Source organism: Tubulanus polymorphus, chromosome 5 (assembly GCF_964204645.1).
Source record: "Tubulanus polymorphus chromosome 5, tnTubPoly1.2, whole genome shotgun sequence".
In the NCBI taxonomy this organism is placed as follows: Eukaryota; Metazoa; Nemertea; class Palaeonemertea; order Tubulaniformes; family Tubulanidae; genus Tubulanus; species Tubulanus polymorphus.
The window spans coordinates 9346426-9370280 of record NC_134029.1 but is presented as its reverse complement, the minus strand read 5'-3'; the positions used below and the strand labels follow the sequence as shown (position 1 = coordinate 9370280).

General features: G+C 37.6%; 2 protein-coding genes across 3 annotated transcripts; one reads left to right on the top strand and one right to left on the bottom strand.

Annotated features, from left to right (window-relative positions):
- The first annotated feature begins 2573 nt into the window (after positions 1 to 2573).
- Positions 2574 to 9376, top strand: LOC141905012 (GTP-binding protein Rit1-like). Of its 2 annotated transcripts, none has more exons than XM_074793705.1 (5): positions 2574 to 2785; positions 6468 to 6524; positions 6790 to 6863; positions 7471 to 7662; positions 8470 to 9376. In XM_074793705.1, the coding sequence occupies exons 1-5, from the start codon at positions 2710 to 2712 to the stop codon at positions 8737 to 8739; spliced, it is 669 nt and encodes a 222-aa protein (XP_074649806.1). In that variant the 5' UTR covers positions 2574 to 2709; the 3' UTR covers positions 8740 to 9376. The 2 variants fall into 2 exon arrangements, with proteins under 2 accessions (XP_074649806.1, XP_074649805.1); XM_074793704.1 differs by having other exon boundaries at positions 7471 to 7665.
- A 6753-nt stretch (positions 9377 to 16129) lies between these two features.
- LOC141905122 (ATP synthase F(1) complex subunit alpha, mitochondrial-like) lies at positions 16130 to 22851 on the bottom strand. Its single transcript, XM_074793891.1, has 9 exons — positions 22693 to 22851; positions 22175 to 22247; positions 21676 to 21845; positions 20815 to 20988; positions 20355 to 20521; positions 19001 to 19301; positions 18009 to 18341; positions 17505 to 17649; positions 16130 to 16647 (listed from the first exon to the last, which is right to left on the bottom strand). Exons 1-9 carry the CDS (start codon positions 22750 to 22752, stop codon positions 16403 to 16405), a joined length of 1668 nt encoding a protein of 555 aa, XP_074649992.1. The 5' UTR covers positions 22753 to 22851; the 3' UTR covers positions 16130 to 16402.
- Positions 22852 to 23855: the final 1004 nt, after the last annotated feature.

The following is a 23855-nucleotide window of genomic DNA, read 5'->3' as shown; positions in this document are numbered from 1 at the left end:
AACATAGGCCAATAACATCCAATTTGCTCTTATCTGGGGAACTGCGTCAAATTGCAGAATGGTATGGGTTCTTTAATTGTGAACGTTATATTTTTGAGTTTATTCACAGCGAAAACAGAATTAGGTTAAAAGAATAACAAGACTTAGAATTGCTTGTTTGGGTCATCTCCAATATAAAATCATGTCTAGGCCTAGGCCAACAATAACTCAGTCTATTTAATCAAGTAAATCCTTTTAAACATACATTTTCAAGAAACATCCATGATTCCTACCAAAGTAACAAATTTAAAATGAATATTTGGTGCCAGCAGTTCCCCTAGAATGCTGGAAAACTTAGGCTAAGGCCACACCAAAAGAAAACCCTGTTTCTCGGGCCCTACCGACCCGATATTTCGTCGTTCCAAGTAATCATTTTCAGAATCAGAATGCAATATATTTGCCTACCGACCCTTTTTCAAAATTTTGGGTGAAATAACTTTTTTCAAAAATACATATGTGGCTGATCGACTACCAAACTCTCCATTCTGGTAGATATTTCTTTCTTTTAATCAAATCGTGATGTCGGCACTGAGATCAGTGATATCATAGGCCTACAAAATATTTTATTACATTGGAATTGACAAATTGATTCTGGAAATGGTGCAGCCATGCTGCTCAGACAACTTTGCTAATCGGACATTGATGGCAACCTTGGATTGTAAAATTCCGAGAATTCCGTGAAATATGCATCTCGAAATATGTTCAAAATATAGTTTTTTCTATAGCTAATTGATTGTAAAAACACCTCGATTTCCTTTCATTGTTGTGGTCTACTAGCTGTTCATCATATTCCTGACTAAAAATTTGGTCCATTAAAAAGTATTTACGCAACCTATTCTCAATAGTGTACCCAAAATATTTTTTCTATAAAAAGATTAAAAATTCCCTACCTACGCATTTTGGTGATTGCCCCACAGTGGCGTTGGAATTGCAGCGACCGCAGCAGCGACAGCCGCAGCAATTATTTACTAACTGACGCTTTTTTTTTCTTTGAATACCACGTTTTTGAAGAAATTAAGTAAATTCGCCGCAGCAATATTTAGAGCCTGTCCAAAATCGGCATTTCCAACGCCCCTGCCCCACCCGAGAAACAGGATTTTTTTTGGTGTGGCCCAAAGCCCTTTTAGTGCAATGAACGACTTTTTTACACTTATTTCTTCACGTGTAAAAACATTGCATGTTTTTCTTAGGCCCCTATAAGTTATAGCCTAACCTAATTTCTTTTTTTAAATGTTAGAGTTTAGTTTCTTGAATGAGATACACATTTTCAAAAATTCAAGAGGGCAACTGATATGGGAATTGGAATGGGAACTTAATTTAAAAAGGGCAGATTTGGCAATTCGAGGGATGAAAGGGCAACAATGGTGAGGGCTCGTGGCCCTCCTACAGAAATTCTAGGACTGAGCGGGGCATTTCTGGCTCATATCAGAGCCCATTTGGATTCATTTTTGTACAAGTAGAATATCTTCTAGGCTATAGGCCTACAAAAATAAATTTCCTGACTGTCTGGAGGGCACATTATTAGAATTTTGAAATGAAAAGGGTGGACTTGTCCACCAGGTCCACCCCCCCCCCCCTAAATCCACCCTTGCAATTGCATATGGGCCACCATGACCTACTCAGTCTCAGACAGTTTTCCTTTTTTGCTGAGAGACTGAATTAGATTTTCAACACACAACAAACAGCGCAGCAAACACCCACTCACTGAGCCAAGTTGGTTTTCAGTTTCACCAGAATTCAATTTCAAGCGGGTGGAACAACAACTTTGCGGTGATTAAATCTGAACAAATGAAGTTAACTCAATACGGTTTAGTAATGCGTCATCGATCACCTTTCCACACCAGTCCACATACTGACCCAGCCAGTGATCCGTGACGCACCATGCGTTCAAGTTTTCAAATCTGCTGTGTGAGTGCAGTAGTAAGCCATTAATCGTAGTTTTTTTATTGGCGGATGCAGTCGCGCGGTGCGGGTTCGAGTCCCAGAGAACACTTGGGCGTTTATTAAATATCATTCTTCGATGTTTTGTTCTGTCAATTTATTGCATGTCTTAACCTAGGGCTAGGGCCTATGTATAAATTTTATATACGGCGAAATAAATATAAGTTCCAAGTTCAAGGCACTAAGTAAAGACAATGGCTTCACTTCAAATTCAGTTTCAGCTCACATCATACTACGAAACGCATGTACAATTTTTATCTGATGATAAGTAGATTATCATTATCGCCACCATTAATACAGAGAACTGTAGTTTCTGATTCGTCGTTTCAGGAAAACGTTTCTGTTCGTTCGGTGCTCTATTATGGTTAGATTTCATTGGCTACATTGATAAACACTACTATCAAAATCTAGATTTTATTCTACAAAATGTATAAATTTTTCTCAATGAATTAAGATAATTTTTATATGAATTGGGTTTTTATATTCAGATTGGTGATATCGTATCTTATTCAACGTAAATGAACCCACTCGAATTGAGGATTTTGTGTTCAATAACTGCATGTAGGTATAGGAATAGAACCAATTGACAAGAAGAGTACGTGCATTATAAAAAGAGTTCGTCGCAAGTTCAACATCCAAATTTAGATTATTTTGACTATGCTATAGGTCCCACTGACCCGACGGACAAAGATGAGTTGATCTCCTTGGTTTGTGGAGAAGAAGAAAACCATGAGCTCGCAACAAGGATCTTCGCCAAGGGTTTATAAAATCGTGATTATGGGCGACGGAGGTGTTGGAAAAAGTGGTAAGCTGGGCCTTATTTTAAAATTCGCTGTGGCTACTCGTACGGACCCGTACGGATTACTCTGGAGGCTATTCGTACGGTACAGAGGTGCACGACTTAGAAAATTCAAGAAAAGTGTGGAGAATAGTTAGAAAAAATAGCGGATCGAGCGAGACTCGAACCCGGGCTAGTAAATTACTAGCGCAGCATCATTCCACTAGACCACCGAGCTCGCTGACAGTCGGTCGAATGTTTTAACTACATATTGCCTCACCTTACCCTAACCCTATACCTTCCAGTACACATAATTCCAGAGTTTTAGCCGACGGGTGCGTACGAATCACCTGAGGCTCAATAGGCCTATAGGGCTCAATATTACTATGGGTTACGTCTTATTACTTCATATTACTATAGATTACTATCCATTACATGTAATTACTTCATATTACTATAGATTACTATGCGTTACGTCTTATTACTTCATATTACTATAGATTACTATCCATTACATGTTATTACTTCATATTACTATAGATTACTATGGGTTACGTCTTATTACTTCATATTACTATAGATTACTATGCGTTACGTCTTATTACTTCATATTACTATAGATTACTATCCATTACATGTAATTACTTCATATTACTATAGATTACTATGCGTTACGTCTTATTACTTCATATTACTATAGATTACTATCCATTACATCTTATTACTTCATATTACTATAGATTACTATGGATTACGTCTTAATACTTCATATTACTATAGATTACTATCCATTACATCTTATTACTTCATATTACTATAGATTACTATCCATTACATGTTATTACTTCATATTACTATAGATTACTATGGGTTACGTCTTATTACTTCATATTACTATAGATTACTATCCATTACATGTAATTACTTCATATTACTATAGATTACTATGCGTTACGTCTTATTACTTCATATTGCTATAGATTACTATCCATTACATGTTATTACTTCATATTACTATAGATTACTATGGGTTACGTCTTATTACTTCATATTACTATAGATTACTATGCGTTACGTCTTATTACTTCATATTACTATAGATTACTATCCATTACATGTAATTACTTCATATTACTATAGATTACTATGCGTTACGTCTTATTACTTCATATTACTATAGATTACTATCCATTACATGTTATTACTTCATATTACTATAGATTACTATGGGTTACGTCTTAATACTTCATATTACTATAGATTACTATCCATTACATCTTATTACTTCATATTACTATAGATTACTATCCATTACATCTTATTACTTCATATTACTATAGATTACTATGCGTTACGTCTTATTACTTCATATTACTATAGATTACTATGCGTTACATCTTATTACTTCATATTACTATAGATTACTATCCATTACATCTTATTACTTCATATTACTATACATTACTATGCGTTACGTCTTATTACTTCATATTACTATAGATTACTATCCATTACGTCTTATTACTTCATATTACTATGGATTACTATGCGTTACGTCTTATTACTTCATATTACTGGACAATACTACATTACTGTCACACCACACTATATAAGATTAAAATACAATACTTTTCTACTGAAAAAATTTCATTCGCATTTAATATTACTTGAATTACTTATATTACAGTAATATGAAAAAAGTGTTAAGCTTTTTTTCCCCCTATAATGAGCCTTATATAGTACGAATAGCCTACGGAATTATTCGTACGGGTCCGTACGAGTAGCCACTTCGTTTAAAATTAGTTAGCTAATCGTTGGTGGTAAGCTTTTTATTATCGGATGGGCTTATACCAATGTGGTTTGTGAAAATATCCGATCGTGAAATTAAACCACAGACAGGTTACTGACTTCGAGAGATATCCCACAGGCACAAAAACGAAGAAGCCAAGATTGAAAAATTCTATATCAGAATGATTGTATTTGAGCAGCGATGTTTCGGCTGATGACGTTTCGGCTCAGTACGCCTGATGATGGCTAACAGTTGTTAGCCGAAACGTTGCTCCTAAAATACAATCATTCTGATATAGAATTTTTCAATCTTGGCTTCGTTATTGTGGGATTTCTCTCGTCATCATCATACACGGATATTGTGTATCTTCTCGTCTAAGGTTACTGACTTATTTTTGTGGAGAAAACGATATTTATTATGGAAATGGTTATTTAGCCGGATCCGGTCACCGACTTCTAAAGGCTATTTTGCCAGATATCATCTCTAATTGGCTGATTTACACTCCGCGCATGCGCAGAGGGGTGCCACCCGTAGGTTTTAACTACACATAGCCTCACCTTACCCTAACCCTATCCCTAGTTGTGAAACGGAACCCTCTGGACCCTCTTCTCACCCTCTTAACACTATCCCTATCAAAACCCTAACCCTAAACCAAATAAAATGATTTTATTGTTATATAATATATGGATCCGGCAAAATATCTTTTATAGGCCTAAGTCCGTAACCGGATCCGGCTAAATAGGCTAACCACTTCCATTTATTTTTGTAGAAAATAAGTAACCAATCACATGATTTAAAGATTTTTCTCATTTTTGTTGTTCTAACCATGTAATGCAAAAACAAGCAAACGTCTATACCCCATCGGTAATCGGTAGTTTACCTGATCGACTGGGTGGAGCTAAATCCAGTGAAGCTGTTCAGACTCAGCGCGCTTGACATTTTTAAGTATTATTAACCCAGCCATTTAATACTGTTTCATGTATCAGTCATCTCTCCCGGGAAGAAATATTAACACTGAGCAGCTTACTAGCGCTCAGGACCCGGTTCCACAGTTGTGAGTTTAGATTTGACTCTGAGTTAACTCATTGAGAATGAACTAATTTTAACTCAGAGTTAACTCTAACTCACAACTGTGGAACTGGATCCAGGAGTCATCTATCAGGCCAGGTACCCATTTACTCCTGGGTGTAGAGAGGCAATAAGGATAAGCGTCTCGCCGAGGACACTGTATCTGTGGTAATGTACAGGGTTCGTTATATCCGTCTCATAAACTAGTATAATTATTTTGGAAATTCTTTGCATTACCCCTTTAAGAAGCATGTATTACTGGGTTAAGAGTTATATTAGTAAAACGTTATATTTCATTTTGAAAACGAGTTCGAACCCAATGATGCCACATCAGCAGAACATGCACTTCCTAATGCACCAGTCTATGAACGTCCCCACCCTATGGGGGCCGGGAAATGAAAATTAGCGCCAGCACTAGGATCGCTCAGTCGGGACTTTTTCCCTGCTACCGGTAACGTTATTTTTATCGCTGCTTACACACGCGGGGATTCATGCGCTATGGATTGCTTAAGTATGCAGGGAATTGTGCCCTACAAATCGCCGTTCGATATGGGGAGTACTTAAATACTAGACATCTGCAGTTTGAGAATCGTAACGAAAATCTGAAATTCGATTTCTCTAAACGATATCATCAGAAAAATATTACAAACCAATGTTTGAAAAAAGTTATCAAATTGAGCTCTTAAAAACGGTAAAAATATGAATTTATGGAAATAAAAAGTTGCGGCGCTATGGATCGCTAATTTTCGTTTCCCGGCCCCCGTAATGCGGGAACTATCATTGACTAGTGCATAACAGATATAAGATAACTGTTTCATGATCAATATACCTATGGAACGCTTATTTTTTCAGCTCTTACAATGCAATTTGTCTGTCATCGATTTTTGGACTATCACGATCCAACTATAGGTAAGATTGCAGTTGCTAATGCGATTTCTAGATTTTTTGCTAAAATTTCGGACCATCATTGTTAACATCCTGCCACAAATGACAATTTGCACTTTAATGTATTGGAAAATACAAATTAGGGCTAAAACTGATAACAACTTACCGTAGGCCTACGCGAATCTGTTTATAAGAGGAAAAAGAAATCTCAATCCTGCTAATCATGGCCGGAGTGGTGCTCAAATAGGATGATCATTTCTCTAGTTGCTTCGCTTTTGTCATTTTTCAGAAGATGCATACAATCACCAAGCAAAGATTGATGGTGAACCAGCTCATCTTGATATATTAGATACAGCTGGACAGGTAAATAGTCTTCATTGGAATATAACGCGTTAGCTGTGAACTATATGAGATGTCTTGTACTTCTGCGTCTGATGTATCCTTGCCATTACCTAGGCCTATGTGTTAGCTCTTTTGCTGATTTGTCAATTATTGGCAAGGTTCCTTAATATTGGCTGGCACCGCGAACAAACTGCTTCATCCTCAATGCTCATTGGTCCAGGGCGAATATGCATTTCAGAATAACTCGCCTGATCGAGTTTCGCTGCTCGTGTATAGGTGCAAGAACACTCCAAACGTACCTAGGCCCTATTAGGCGTTTATAATGTTAGGGTATCTATCTATCCAAATAACGGAATTTGTACTTGAAAAGAAAGGAGCTGTTATTGATTTGTGTGTGCCTTATATAGTCAGCCAAAATGTCACGATTTGACATCTACATTGATCAGAATTTCCAAAATTTTCTTGGCAAAAACTTTCTTCCCTCGTGCTCTTCCTCTACTAAGTACTGGACACGCCCCTTCTGAAAGGTTGATTGTAACAGTGAAAGCATATTTTTATGATCATAAGGATGAAGCCTACCGCTATTCTATTTTCATTCGACATCATCTTAGGTTCTTTACATTTCCAGCCGGAGTTTTCTGCCATGCGAGAGCAGTACATGCATAAAGGGGAAGGCTTTATATTGTGTTACTCGATTACTGATCGTCGCAGTTTCGATGCCATTCTCGAATATAAAAAGCTCATCGGACGCGTTCGTAAATGTGATGACATACCGATTGTGTTAGTTGGTAATAAGTATGATTTAGAAACCAATAATAGAGCTGTAAGTTTATTTCATAGATATGGGGGTCGAGTAGACTCTCTGCATACTCTTCTCCGACCACATAGCCGGTTTAAGTCAGATCTTTTTGGAACAGGGAGTTTTGTTCGAAATAAGCGAAAATTCTGCTAAAAAATAAGGTTAACCCTTTCAGTGCCGACTAATTAATACCCTATAGTGCGGGAGAAAATTTGAAAATTTTGAAAAATTCCACCCTGGTGTGTTGAATAACGGGAATACCACTATAGTGCGTCTACACTGCAGCGCGGTGTATCGTTAGTTACTAATATTTCTCTATGTTGGACAGGTGCTGCCATCTTTCATTAGAGATATAAATTAAATACCAATTACATCAATACACCGCAGTGCGGTGTACTAGCAAAATCCATCACCAATTTATACACCGCATTGCGGTGTAGACGCACTGAAAGGTTTAATATTGCAAGTACGTGGTAGAAAAGCCGCACTTAGACATGGAGAACAGATAATAAGTTCAAAACCCATGATGGTCTCTAGTGAGAGTTCGAAATGTTGTGTATTTTGATTTTCAATTCTGGATAGAAAAATTTGATTTTAATCTTTTAACTTCTGTTTATAGCCTAGTGGGTACATAGTGGGTTTTGAACGTATTATTGCAAGTACGTATTAAAAATCATCCAAAACAATTGATATGAGTTATTAGCTGAAAGTTGGCTTAAAAAATCCGACTTGAGCAGGCTTGATTTAACTACCGTCTTACAACTGTTATCAGTCAAACGAATTTTCGAGGAACTGATAACTTTAGTCGTGTTTATTCTCGAATTGAAGGTCACCGTTGAAGAAGGACAATCATTAGCGCGTCAGATGGGCTGTCCATTCTACGAGACGTCTGCCGTGTTGCGGCGATTCGTCGATGACGCGTTTCACAGCATGGTCCGCGAAATCCGTCTGCATCAGGAAGAACTGCTCGCCGAAGAGGAACGCAATCGCAAGAAAAAAATGCAATCAAAAAAGTTTCACCGTTTCCTCGAACGACTGAGGAAACTGTCGCCGAACAATTCACCAAAAGGTTCGCCGAAACACGAATCAAAGACGTGAGCGGCGCGACGCGATCCGGGCAAATGTTGAAAAGTTGTTCAGAGGGCGTCGTCGTCGTTTGCCACATTTTTTTTATATACATATATACCGGTATTCAAAAAGAAAACAAACAACGATTGAAATGCAATTTTTGATAGACGAAAAGAAAAGAAAACTGACATGAGGAAACGTGATGTAACGTATAAAGCTCAAAGTTATATCATAGAGTAGCAGTCAACAACTTCAATGTATATGTATATAGTATTTTGAATCAATTTAGTGGATCCTCAGTAACGTTTAGAAATTTCTGTGTATCAAAATCTGATTTCGGACATTTTTCACGTTTTCGAATTTTTGATTGCGCAAATAAACTTGTCCGTCGAAATCATAAGACATTTTGGTTGTTAAGGCCCGATGTTTTAATGGTGTTTGAGTTTGGTTCTGTTAAAACGAGTTCATATCAAACGAACGTGGAAATATAGCAGAATGGGATGTTTCTATTAAATGGCACGGCACTATCCGTCCGGAAAATATTTTTGTGTGCAGAAGAGTTGCCAATCAGTTTCGCGTATGATGTCCGGAATTGGGAAACGTCCCGTTTTGTGTACCATAGTTGCGACAATGATTCTAATCATAGGCCTCGTTTCATTAGGTCAAAAGCAGCGTTTCCCAAAGCTTTACTTAAAGAAAACTGGGCTTTTCATTCAATTTGGCTATGGATAATGGCTTGAATATATTGTCACTTTTTGCTCTCCTCAGAATTTTGAATAGAAAACACACATTTTGCAATTTGTCCGATCTGACGGTATGTATGTGGAAAAGAGGATATCCAATGTCATGAATCCAAAAATTCCTGCGGTGATTTCTGTAAATATTCGCCTGCCAAGGTGGTGTCATAAACACATGATGTCATGTCCATCACCTCTACATACCAGAAACGAGGCCTTAGGTTTATGTTAACCTTTAGATAGTTTTTAAAAACCGGTTGATTATTTAGTTGCGGTTGTTACCACGGTTCATCAAACACCCATTATTCATGCCACTGGAACCATGGGGTATGCCTCTAATATAGACAGGCATTTTAACTTCTGATAGCAACATGAGGTTACGTGATGCTCGTGTTATACTTTAGACTATCACTGAAAATCCGGTTTATTATGCCAGGATTTCGTGATGCTATCAGTGTTGAAGCTGTGCACGGGCAGAAGCAGGCCAAAAGCAGTAAACCAAGCTTTTAATTTGCATGTAGACAAGGTATACCGGTATATTATATACTGGGGTATAAACTTAATCATAAGCTGTGTAAGAGAGATATAGTTGCCTTTCAATACTATTCAAGTGTTTATCTTGTGATGTCGGTTGATATTCGTTTCTCGTAGGAAAAGATTTTTTAATCAGAAGCCTCTGGCAATTATGGGAAATCAGGCTATCGATTTTAACTGCTGGTTCTTACTTGCTGTTGAAATTTCAAAAAACTGATTTCCTGTGGCTGGTTTCATAGGATGAGGTTATATATCCCAGATAGATGATTTTATACTTTGTCAGATCGGTCTGTTTATCTTTCTGCTTTACTTTTGTTTCTAGTGTTGCATTCTTAGAAACCGTTCAAATGGTACGTACAGCCAATTTCGCCATTTTTTCCCCAAAAAAACCATACGTACCATACTTCAACGCTCCCTTACTATGGTAAACTAGACACCTACCGTAACTCTAATCAATTGGTACAAGTGAATTTTGGTTGAGTTTTGATCAGTAAAGCCTGCTGCACACAATTCATCGCATTAAACTATATGCGATTAATCGCATACAGTGGAACCTTGTTAAAACCAATTGGGATACAACGATTCATCGGATATTACAAATATAGAATTTCATCCCAGCTAACACAATTTCACTAATTGCATACTGGTTGTAACGAACTAGTGGTTATAACAAACATAATATCTGGTCCCATGAAGTTCGCTGTAACTAGGTTCCACTGTAGCGTGTGGTCCAAGTTAGAATGAAAATTAAACTCGAAAGGATTCAAATCTACAGTGAAGTGTTGAAAGAGTGAAAAAAAGATCTATCACTTAGGATATCATGCATAGCCAATCTATGAAATCGAGCACCATATTTTTGTCAGTTTACCAGTCTAGTTATATACAGATAAGCATGAAAGTGTGTTGCTGTTACTTATAAGCCTTAGGCCTACATACATTCATTATATACGCAATAGGTTAGGCTTTATGATATACAAAACAGCTGTAGTAACTTTTAGAGAGAAATGGCATTAATAACTTATTTGTACCAATTGGTTTAACAATATACGCGAATTATGGGCGAAAATGTGGTACCAGGTCTGATTGACTTTTTCTTTGATTTAGATATATTGCTTTTGACTTTATATATTTCGTTGATAATTATTTTTGTGTAATTTTGTTAAGCAATTTTTTGGCAATATTTTTACTGACGAGACGTTGTGCGAAGAAAAGAAAACTGCTCAATCATCTTTTATATGCTGGGTACATTGGTAATGATCTGATTTAAAGGATCATTTCGGGCAATGATATTTACTCCGTGATTTAGAAAAAAATGATCGTACGTGTTACGTTATAATTCTATATTTTGCATTTCTGTCTTAAAACTGTCTCTGTGAATAGCCTTTTCGAAAAATCGTGAGCTTGAGTTTTAAGTAGATTGGTGATATTTTCGAAAACTGCTTTCGTAACGAGGACCTGGCACATCAACTATTCCACCAGATGGCGCCACTAGAATGTCCGCCATTCTCGACAAAAATTTCAATCAAATTCAATGGAAATTTTTACATTTTTAGAAAAAGATTGGGCTAATCGTGCGTCTCAATAAACTCAGGATCCATTTCCATGTTAGCTCTATGAGTTGAATCTTTACACATAACTGTGAAACTGGGTCATGATCTTTTAAGGTTCATAGCTCAATGGCACAATCTTTTTTTGTGAGAAGTTTATCATGGTGGCTATCCACAGTAGCATTGCCCAGTCCTCATTTTGAAAGCTTAATGATTTGATAACAATAATGAACATCTATGATTAAAAACTCTCGAGGCAGGTTTCATTTCTGGTTTAAGTATAGCGATTTCAAAAAAAGCAATTACACTATTCTAGAATAGAATGTACTCCGATCTAAACCAACACTGAGAACAGGAATTGGCAACACTCATTCGAAACCTGCCCAAACGTAACTTTTCAATCCGATCAGTGATTTGTCGCTCGACTTAAGGCTGATATTATAGCTATCCCCTTCAGGGCTGGCTTACGACTATAGTTACATTGTGTAATGCATATATTTGTCGATTGATTCAGTTGTATTTACCGGGTAATGCAAGCATAGTGTCTGTGAACTGTTCATCTGTCATGAAATACCACAAGTGTAGGTACAGCCATCAAATAATTTGATTACTTTGATTGTGCGTAAAAAATTATCATCGAAATAGCATCTTTCTGCTGAAAGCTTAAGAAATCCATAATATGTCTGTCTGAGTGAGTGAATGTGTGTCCGTTAGTGTAGTGTTATTATGCTCCATCATCAGTTTGTTTTGTATTTATTTTGTTAAAGAGCTGCGGCTTTTGTTAATCGTATTTACTATTTTCATGCTTCTACCTCCTATGTACTTGTGCAAAGAATCAATCCCCCAAAAAATGACCGATCATTCAGGGCTTATTATGTATGACTAAACCTGCTATTTTGATTAGTACAGCAGACTCCACATTACTTGGTTAAGTTGGAACCGGCAGAATGACCCATGGATGCAAAATGACATAATTTTGAGTACCGTATTTTGGTTTTCTACATTGGTGCCTGAGCACTAGTTCCTGAAGGGCACCTAGGAGTCCACCAATTGCCTAAGTGTCACGGTGGTCATACAATTCTTGGTAGCAAGGCATAGACGGCCCAGACTCCAGAACTGGGTGAACCCAGAAGCTGAAACGGGACAAAAACCACAGGCCGAAAAATAAGACGGTTTGAGAAGTGTTCTAAAAACATCTCAGATTTTGTGGTTCAATTGCAGAAATATGAAGACACCAAAAATTCTGTATTATTTTTGAAATACGGAAAACGCCCCTTTGATCCACACCTTTTCTGCGTAATGGAGGAGTCTACTGTATCTAATGAACTAAATTCTGCAGAAATTGAGTATTATTGAAAATCTTCCATCAAGAAAAGTAACAATGTGCATTGAATGATAAATGCAGTGACGGATCCAGGGGGTAACCGACACCCCCCCTAAAATTTTGAGTTCCCTTAAAAACTCTTCCTTCAACTATTCCAGATCTAGACTGAATATTTTTAGTAGAAGGCCAAAATTAAGGTTGTATAACTGATATCAAAAAGATATCAAAATCTTGTTATAGCAATTAGGTGTTTTAACATTAGAAGAAGATCTTTTAAAGTCATTGTGTATGTGAACAATGAAATCGTGGTGAAGCTTAGAAAAAAGCCCTAAATATCCGAAGTGGACACCACCTTTGACTCTGGATCCACCCTTGAAATAGACTGCTGGTTCTGTGAAAAAGCGGGATTTTTCGAAATAGATTAGGATTCTAAAATTAGAAGTTGTGCAGCCTGTTTTTTATTCACACCCAAGTAAGATTTAGTTCTAATTTTACTAATGTTCAATATTTGAGATTATGGAAGAGATGTGCATTTTGCAGGTATCAATCAGCCTCAAATCACCCCTCAGATATTCACCATTTGTTCTTGAAGAATGCGATGATGAAAAATGTCTCATGTCTGGTATTTGTATTCTGTTTGTTAATTCATTTTCAATTGAAACTGGACAGTTAAGATGAACAGTGGAAATACAACAAAAACATGTTGTTAAAGTGTAATGTCAGAGGTGGTGCTTGATTTGATACCTACCAGGATACCTTGAAACAAGCTACTGCATCAACAGGGCCTGACTGGAAGACTGATATTTATCTCAGTGTGTAGAGATAACCCACTGTTGATATAAAAGCGTTTAGCGTCTAACAGTTTCGATGAGTTTTTCTAAACTGCATCATAAGAGAATCCAAAATGAGAAAATCAATCATTATAAACGCTTTTATATCAACTGCAGGTTTTTACTTATTATCAACAGGGCCTGTTTTTATACACCAAATAAGTTTCGTAGTACGATGGTAGTTATCACGACAGTGTTTTTATCAGACAATGTGTCACATATCGTAAACCTCGCCTTAGACATGCTACACTCGGACTTTCGACTAACCCGGACAAAAAATCATTTTTGTATATTTGCTTACCTCAGACCAATTTTGCCAGAGTTAGGTGAGGTTATGATTAACTACATGATAACCGAGGTTTTCCCAAAGGGTGCAGTGGTCAAGTGGTCAGTTTCTACTCGTTGGCCCATATGCCTCTCAAATTATAGATTTTGTACCTATTTACAAAAACAGGCCTTCATGGTATACTAAAGGTCCTAACATCGAAAATGTATTGAACTCGATGCGTGTAAGAACAAAATGTGAGCATACAACGGTCCTATATACAGACATTAAATGCTTGTTCGCTTTCTTGCCTTAGACGTACCTTTTTTTGTCGTTCACATATCGATTCATATAAAACCACTTCGTCAAAAACCTTATTGAAATAAAAGAGTAGTAGTCCACTCCGCTTGATTGTCAACTACATCGATGATTCATCACCCGCCATTTATCTTATTTCCTTCAATAGGAATTCTGTATATCCATTACCAATTTATATATGCTATTTATATGGTATAGAAAATGACCCTCATCACACAGGTTTCGTATGTATGTAATGGACTACAGTATTTAAACATACATATGTATTTAAGTTATTATCAGTTGTTCTTTATTCTCTTATCCATTATTCGATTTTTATATATACACGTAATCCACAAAATTGTTGAAGTGATACTTTTGATGGAACTGAGCATGATTTCTGGTAAGATGATCGGGAGAAATCGCTCCTACATGTTATTTATGGTAAGTAATGAAATCACGGGAGGGGCAGCTAAGTTTTGGCCGACTTATTGACGATTCAAATATCTTAAGTTAACATTCTCGCTGCGTTTCATTCACACAGGTATATTTTCTGGAAAAAAAAATGTGCTTAACTCTACTCTGTGTGAACTTATCGAAATTGTATTGTTATTTTTCTTTAACTCCACTCTCTTTGTTTAAAATATTTATTCAAGGCTGGTCACATTTCGAAGATCATGGGGCCAGTTTCATGTTTTCACTAGCCGTGAAACTGGGACCCAGGCTCCTATTTATGGTTTTAAATCTTTGTTATAATTATTGCTTGTGTAGTAATTTGTGTTTTGTACAATAAAAGGTGTCACTAGTCAGTATTTAGAATAAAATAAACCGAATCATATAAGTAACTTTTATCTGTTATCTTAATAATTGTGCGTTTATTTGCATGTTTAGTGGCTTGAAGGATTTTGGGCTTGGCCATAGCAATCAGACATAGCATGATAATCTAGTGTAATATTTAATCCAAGGAATCACTTAAATTTCTGAAGTTTTAGGATTCAATCCCGAAGAATAATTTAGGAACTGCGGGAACCCATCAAATTTTCTTTTCTGTCATTCATTCATACCTGTAATATGTATAATTTACATACCCATATTTAACTTGTCCCGTAGATGAACAGTCGACATCACAAAGTCAGACATAGAGGACTTTAAACAAACTTTGACAAAAATGATATCTCTCTTATTTCCTAATTCTTAACCAGCCCTCAGTTTGTGCTAGTTAGGCAAGGGTTTCACTATCGGGTGGCTACTTTCCATCCATTTACATATTCCTTGATTTTTCCATTGTTGAACAAAATATTCCTGAATCGCACCTATTGGTTTAAAATGTTGCAATATATCCATTATCCAGAGTACTCCAGGTCAGTGGTCACCATGAGGATGCCAGCTTCACAAAAATTTTCTAATGGTGACCCTCATTTTAAAATGAATTAGTCAAGATCAGCTTTGAAAAGCTGGGCCCAAGGAAACATACCTATTACCTAAGACAGGGTTCTTACAGAATAAAAAGTGAAGATTTCCTGATATTTAATTAATACCCCTGCACAAACATTCCCTGATTAAGAAATCACGAGATATCCTTAGGGTTACCTACAGTGGAACCTCCTATGGTAATGTTATTCCGCGAAGTCAGAATTCCCAGATTTTCTCTGCAGGGAAAAATAAACCTGCTATAACCTGATTAAATAAGAACCCGCTGTGCCCCTATTCAGAACCCCTCACTACAATGACAAGTCAACTCTTAGAACCATTGCATTGGCTTTTTGTACTGTATAGTTTTGCTGGCAATAGTGAGGATGTTGAATAAGGTAAGGTCGATATACTTTCTTGTAGCCAACGTCTCTCGCGCTGAAATCCACTCATAAAACTACCAACAACAATACAGATACAATTGACATATTAATTTTATTGTGGCAAATGTACACTTATAATAATCAATCAATGATGGATTTTTTTTAAAGAAACCTCAAGTCGTGTTAGTCACTTAATAAATAACGTCACCCACTAATATTTCAAATCTAACACAAAAACAATTTACTTTTTATTATTAGATCATTCAAGAGAGGAGGAGTCAGTATATAATATACACGAGCACATTGTTCCCCTGGCATGAAACGTTTAATAAATTTTACTATGAATTCCTATCGTTATGAGTGTCATTATTTCGCCTGCGACGCGATGAACGAAGCGACGAAGTCTTGAACTAGAGCCTTCATCTTCGCGTCGTTGGCTTCGCTAATTTTGCCCTCTTCGCGGATCGATTTCAGAAGATCTTGTTGCGTGCTTCGAATGTGTTTGACGAATTCTTCTTCGAACTGCGTGATTTTCGCCGGTTCTACCTTGTCGAGATGACCTCGGACACCGGCGTAGATTACGGCCACTTGCTCTTCAATCGCCATCGGGACTGAAAACAAGCGAATATAACAATGAAAGTTAAGTCTGGACATTTGGCATGGTAAGTATAGCGCAATTATGACTACATGGTTTCTACAGATTGGTCTTTCCAGAATTTTAGGGGGTCAAATATAATTATCCATGCTAATTTAGGGCGTACTCTTTTATGACCTCCGAAGTCTCCGTCCGAAATCTCCGGTTGGCTCCACACAAAATCCGAATCACACCACCTCAACAGAAAGGAGGTTTCGGAGACTCCAAAAAGTCACGTGCCCAATAAAAGAGTACGATTGGAGGCAAACGGATTCTCCGATCTGATAAAAGATTTCGCCCTGGTTGTTTCTTTGCGACACTTAAACTAAATGTGTCGCAACAGGTTTCATCCCTTTCTGCTGTGACACAACAGATTTGCCCTGAGTGACCAGCAATTGAAAATGTCATCCTACATATTGAACACTTAGCCTGGAGCTCATAGTTGAAACTAGTCTACATTACACAAGCAATCTAGACAACGCCAAATAATTTTGTAACAGTAATCCAAGCGACTACATGTACTGTGATTTTAACAAAGTCAAGATACAATGTACGTATTCAGTCACTGGCAACAGCCTTAAAGGAACTGTTCTTCAGAAATATGTGTGACGAAAAAGATTTTTCTAAGGCACATTTGAACTTTGGGATTTGAGAGGGGAACCCTGAAATCACTATGAGGCAGGATCACCCGATGAGGTGATAAATGATTTCCATGCGGTGGCTTACATTCAGTAATTAATGACTTATTCTTGTAATTTCAATCGATTCTGCCATCTACTAATAAGTATTCAAAAACTCAAATCAAATTATCATACAAAGCCTCGTAAATCTTACCATATTGTCCTTGTTTCAACAATTCGGTCAATCGAACACCACGGTTCAACAGATTCTGCGTGGCCTGATCCAAATCAGAACCGAACTGAGCGAACGCTGCGACTTCACGATACTGAGCCAGCTCAAGTTTCATCGATCCAGCAACCTACAAAACAATACGCATTCTATACTTATACAGGCCCAGGTAGTCTCTTCAATTGGTCAGTTTCAACAAAATGAGTTTGAACTCCCAGAGTTTTATTGCCGTCGGTTTTACTTGCTTTCACTGAACTTGACCGTCGAACATTATTCATGAAACCAGGCGCGGCTAGACAAGGCCATCCCAAAATTGTTGTCTGTTATCCAAAACCCGACTAACCCAATTTCAAAAATCCGAATGAGATAAATCAAACTGATTTTATTTTTAATAAAATACAGCAGACATATTGAAATGTGGTTCAAAACTGCTGCTACTAATTATTGATTATACGACTAAAACAGGTTAATATCGGAGAATTTAGTTACCTGTTTCATAGCTTTGGTCTGGGCGGCGGAACCGACACGGCTGACGGACAATCCGACATTAATGGCTGGTCGGATACCTTTGAAGAACAACTCGGTCTCCAAGAAAATCTGTCCATCGGTAATCGAAATGACATTCGTCGGAATATAGGCGGACACATCACCGGCCTGCGTCTCGATGACCGGTAAAGCAGTCAGCGAACCACCGCCGAAATCATCGTTCATCTTGGCAGCACGTTCGAGCAGACGCGAGTGGAGATAGAAGACATCGCCAGGGTAGGCTTCACGACCCGGAGGTCTTCTCAATAACAGCGACATCTGACGGTAGGCGACGGCCTGAAAATTCCAATTCAAACGCACGATTAACATCTACCACCGTCGCATGAATCATCCTTCAAAAATTACTGAATTAAACTTCATTTAAATCTGAATGGTCAAATAGTAGTGATGCAAAATAGATAACTGACCATAAATAGGATAAAGGCTAAAATATTCCTAGAGAAATATTTTACTTCACAAACTCTTCAATTTAAATCTCATCAACTTATTAATTCATAGCCCCTAATGAAAATTATTTATGGATCATAGAGATTTCATTTGACTCAAGACTTAGAATATGCGCGCTAGTGCAATGGGTTATAACAATTCACTGTCGCATTAACACTGGGGACTGCCACGTAATGGTTATGCCATACGCAATAAGCCATGACAGCGGTACACGGCAAAACCGTGCAGGTCAGAAGATCTGTTCCTATTAATTCCGGATACAGTTGCTGGAAGAGTGCAGTTATTAGAATTTCCCTCACAATTCACCAGAGCCCAGTTTTCAAGAATGATCATATCAGCTCCTCATTCGACTTGGAGAGATAAACAATTCAATTTAAGACAGTCAATCCCCGAAATCGATTTTAAGTGTAATAAACCCTTTTCAATGAAAGTGGAGCCTGAATAAGTTCTGGTCATCGATTCAAAATGATAAGAAGCAGACACTTTACCTGTTTCGACAAATCGTCGTAGATGATAAGAGCGTGTTTTCCGTTGTCACGGAAGTACTCGCCCATAGCGCAGCCCGAATACGGAGCCAAGTACTGCAGGGGAGCGGCGTCGGAAGCGGTGGCGCTGACGATGATGGTATATTTCAGAGCGTCGGCGTCGCCCAATCGTTTGACTAACTGCGCGACCGTCGATCGTTTCTGCCCGATAGCAACGTAGATACAGTACAATTTCTTCTTCTCGTCCTGAGTTTCGTTGAATCGTTTCTGATTGATGATTGTGTCGATAGCGACGGCAGTTTTTCTGAAAAAATCGCGTCGTAATAAATAACACACTTAAAATCATTTACAATATTCCCTTTAGATTGACTCGCTTCATTATTTGAGTTTACCCCCATCACCATCCTCGCTTGCCAAGGGTCCAGTATCACTCCCGAACTCGCTTCCACCAGCCCCCTGGCCTCACGAAGCGTGATTTCATAACTGGCGCTGTTGCGCATGACGTCATATATCGATTTGCGAAATACTTCCTTGTTCGGTAAAACGTTCGCTGATTGGTCCATTTAACGGGAAAACCAACAGAAGTCTACTGTCGGTTTGTTACAAGCGCTGTGATTGGTACGACCGGATTCTGGTCGGCTAGTAACGACTCCAACGACTCGTGAGGTCAAGGGGTTCGGGGAACATTTTTAGCGTAGTGGGTTCGAATCCCTTGACGGGTGAAGATGCCACATCACAGGCCAGTCTAAACTTTAAGAACTACAGTGGATCCTCGTTACAACGAACTTCACGGGATCAGAAAATATGTTCGTTATAACCGATAGTTCGTTGTATCCAGTATGTAATTATTTAAATTTTCTTACTTCGGATGAAATTCTATACTTGTTATATCCGATGAGTCGTATCAGAGTTCGTTACAACGAGGTTCCACAGTATTAGCCATTTTAATGATTTTTCGATCTTGAAATAGGGATTCTCTCTCTATTGATTTGACTTCTATTCAGTGATTTGATATGGTGTTTCCCCATATAGATCCACCGCACCTTCCAGGAACGAAATAGAGTTTGAACCCCCCTGGAAAGTTTGAACTTTTGTATATTGAAAAGATTCCAATGACAATGTAAGCGACATTTCAAATTTCATCGATCTTAAGTCGATTAGAACAGACCTATTGGACAGACCTATTGGCCAGCTTTTAAGTTCAAAATTTTATACTATGCAATGGCTTCAAAATGTAAACATTATTTCCAATACTTTCTTGATCAAAATAATAAGTATCTTATAAATACTTCTAACGTCTTATTGGACAATGATTATGTGTAATAATAATGACATGATATTTTCAGTCATCGCTTACCCGGTCTGTCTGTCTCCGATGATCAACTCTCGTTGTCCTCGTCCAATGGGCACCAAACTGTCGACGGCCTTAATACCGGTCTGCATAGGTTCTTTTACAGACGTACGTGGAATGATACCGGGAGCCTTGAGGCCGACACGGGCTCGAGTTTTATTACCCAGAGGACCCTATCAATAACAATTACTTAAGACAATAAGATCATACTGCCCATAAATAATCAACTTATCAATGGAGCCTTGTTTCAATCAATAACAGCTTTCTCATAATTCTATCGACACTGATTCTTATAACATGATATATACATAAAGACTTCATTACAAACAAGATTTTTGAATACTTTAATCAGATATGTATAAATCCTTGGATTTTCACTCTTCTACTACCTGGTACCTACTTGGGGCAGTCATGGTATTCACGATAGTAAATGAACATACTATCGAGTACTGCAATGATAACTCACCTTGCCGTCAATTGGGTTTCCTAAAGCATCGACCACACGACCCAAAATCTCTTCTCCGATCGGCACATCGACGATCGCACCAGTTCTCTTCACGATATCGCCTTCTTTGATGAGTTTATCATTACCGAATACGACAACACCGACATTGTCTGGTTCCAAGTTCAAGGCCATACCCTGTGCAATATACAAATGTTACATTTAGAAGCCCGATCTCAATTGAACATTATCAGCTATCTGTAAATAATCTGTAGATCACTTTTAATTCTGAAGACGCCTTAATGAAGTTTGCCCTAACGAACCTAATACTAAAATCTTAATTTTACAATGAGTGTAAGTTGGTGTCTACATTAGATGAACTTTCTCAAAGCTTACAGATACAACTTCGATGTTTCAACAATCAACGTTTTCATCTCTATTTCATAACACTTGTTAATTTCAATGTGCTGTCATCAATTAAGATACCAAACATCACATATCTATCGCATTTCCTACGGATTTGAGGACTGTAGCGGCAATCAGTAACCTCATTTTTACATCCCTCAACCTCATACAGTTGGGGATCATTCAAGTATTATGTATCCACAAGACGAAAATTCACGCTCCCGGTTAGAGTTCTCAATTAGCTCTTCCATTTTGGCATTCACCCCTTGAAAATATCTGCTGCCCCTACCAGGGAGTGGGTGTTAATATTCTTATTAATGCTGATAATTGATTTGATATATATTGAGCTAATGTGAAAAATAGAAGATTAAAATTAAATCTTTTTTTTAAGCAATCTCCCTGACCATAAGGATATGAATTCATTTGAGGTTCTGTTCATCTTAGGAATGTGGGATCCAGTACGCCTCCAGCAACTAATACCTTCAATCCACTGGAAAATTCCACCATCTCTTCGGCTTGGATGTTCTTCAGACCATAGACACGAGCGATACCGTCACCGATTGACAGTACACGACCGGTTTCTTCGAGATCGACCTTACTGGCGTGTCCCATGATACGTTCTTCCAAGATCTGTGAAACTTCCGGAGACGCTGAAAAAAAGAAAACAAGGAATTAAACCAATTTGACTCATCATCTCAGGAAAGAGTTCATATTTCGAACTATTTCAATGTTTTCTGCTTTTATGGCTTTGACATTTCGCTACTACTTTTTTCTTCAAGAGATTTTACAAAATAGTAGAATTTCTCTGATCAATTTCACTGGTTATCTAACAAACGACTACGATAAGGTTTAAATTAATTAATAAATTTAGGTCTTTATTCAGCAGCCCATCTATATTTTGATTAATTATAACAGCCAGAATCTAAAATAGGCATGTATTCTTGTATTTGAGTCATGTCAATGACATAAGAATACTTACAAGCTTTCGATACAGGGGATGTCGTGAATTTCTTGAAAGCAACGAAACCTGCACCCATTCCATTCTTGATAGCCTATAGAAAGTAAAAGTAGTTGAGTAAGGAACCATTATAGAATTAAAAACAAACATATATCATATATCATGCAAATTTCCCGATGAATGGAAATTAAGATAAAAGTGAATGAAAAGATGGGTAAATTCTACTCTTCTTGCTTCCTTATCTTGTATCCCGTCAAAAAGTTACTCCCCTCAATTCATTATGTAAGTGGTACCTAGACTAGAGGATACTGTGTTAAATTTTCAATATTGGACCCTAGCTAGACAATTCCTGTCACAGCAACTGTATCCAAGCCATAATAGGTGAACGCCGGTGTGTGTCCGTGGATCGTGTGTGTTGGTAATGGTAGGTAGGGTGGGCGGCACAAATATGCAAATCTAAATTTCTCTTAATTTAATTACTAACGAGTTTTTTCATCACTTTAACGATTTTGCAATGATACTTTGAAAATTCTGCATACCTTGCTACCAATCTGCGGTAGCTGTCTGGCCACTGCGGCCGTCAATCGTGAGGAAATCATGCTGTGGTAGTTGCTGTTCTCGACCCGCTACCGGTGACTTGTAAGAGTGAGTGTTACTGTGCAGAAAAAATGGCCGCCAAGGTCGCTGGACCGCGTGCGCTATCCGTGAGAACCCCAATTTATTGTGGATACTTGAAAGGACTGCTCCGAGTAAGTTGAGTATCGCGTGACGTGTGGTCAACGGTATCAAATCAAAAACAAAAGTTTATTCAGGAATTTAAAATGATTGCCACCAAAACACAATTTCACAGAGGCGGTTTCATAAAGGGCAATTAAGACTTAATTACGATTCAATTACGATTAAGTCCCTAATAATTAATTATAATGATTTATAAACAAGTGTTCCGGCGATCAGTTGCGTATTTAACCGATCTAATTAACTGACGAGCTATACAGCCGACGGATTAATCGCATTAATCGTGATATAGGTTAAGAAAGGAGTGCCTGTAGAGTAGGGCCGGATTTTTGGGAGCACCGGGGTACGTGCTCCGTAAGAGTGTGTCAGGAAAAAACCTTTTTGCGCATTTTGCAAAAAAGGTATTCACACACAGGACTCAATCCTCTCAAATACGTACGAGAAAACACGCGGAAATTCATCGAAAAGAGAAACAATTTGTGTTGTGGCAACTCCAAGAGTTAACTAAATGGAAAATAATCCCTGCATAGGTCACGAAATCTGCGCAAGGACCAGTGGGCAGTTCCACAATTAGTTAAGATTTGACTCCCGAGTTAATTCATTGAAAATAAACTAATTTTAACTCAGAATTAACTCTAACGCACGACTATGGAACTGTATCTATAAACTTATCCTTTGTGACTAGGAAATTCTAGCTGAAATGAACATCATGAGTTTTGAATATGTCAAATGGTTGATTCCTTTGTCTATTAAGGCTAGCTGTTAATTTTTCTCCATTGGTGCAAATGTAAAAATGTAGGGGCCTGTTTAAAAGAATCGGTTCTTTTTCAGATTTCAAAACTGATCTGTTGTTATTTGTCTATAAGCGAAGCTTAAGGATCATCAGTGCGAGTTATTTAATTTTGTCATGGGTGCAAATTTATATGTTGTTTGAAAAAAAAAATCGATAGTGTAACAACTCTCTGTT

Coding starts and splice junctions, on each gene's coding strand:
- LOC141905012 (XM_074793704.1), top strand. CDS start 2,710: ATGAGCTCGCAACAAGGATCTTCGCCAAGGGTTTATAAAATCGTGATT. Junction 2,786..6,467: donor CGGAGGTGTTGGAAAAAGTG/GTAAGCTGGGCC, acceptor TTATTTTTTCAG/CTCTTACAATGCAATTTGTC. Junction 7,666..8,469: donor TAGAAACCAATAATAGAGCT/GTAAGTTTATTT, acceptor CTCGAATTGAAG/GTCACCGTTGAAGAAGGACA.
- LOC141905122 (XM_074793891.1), bottom strand. CDS start 22,752: ATGATTTCCTCACGATTGACGGCCGCAGTGGCCAGACAGCTACCGCAG. Junction 21,846..22,174: donor ATCCCCTGTATCGAAAGCTT/GTAAGTATTCTT, acceptor TCTTTTTTTCAG/CGTCTCCGGAAGTTTCACAG. Junction 18,342..19,000: donor ACGACGATTTGTCGAAACAG/GTAAAGTGTCTG, acceptor TGGAATTTTCAG/GCCGTCGCCTACCGTCAGAT.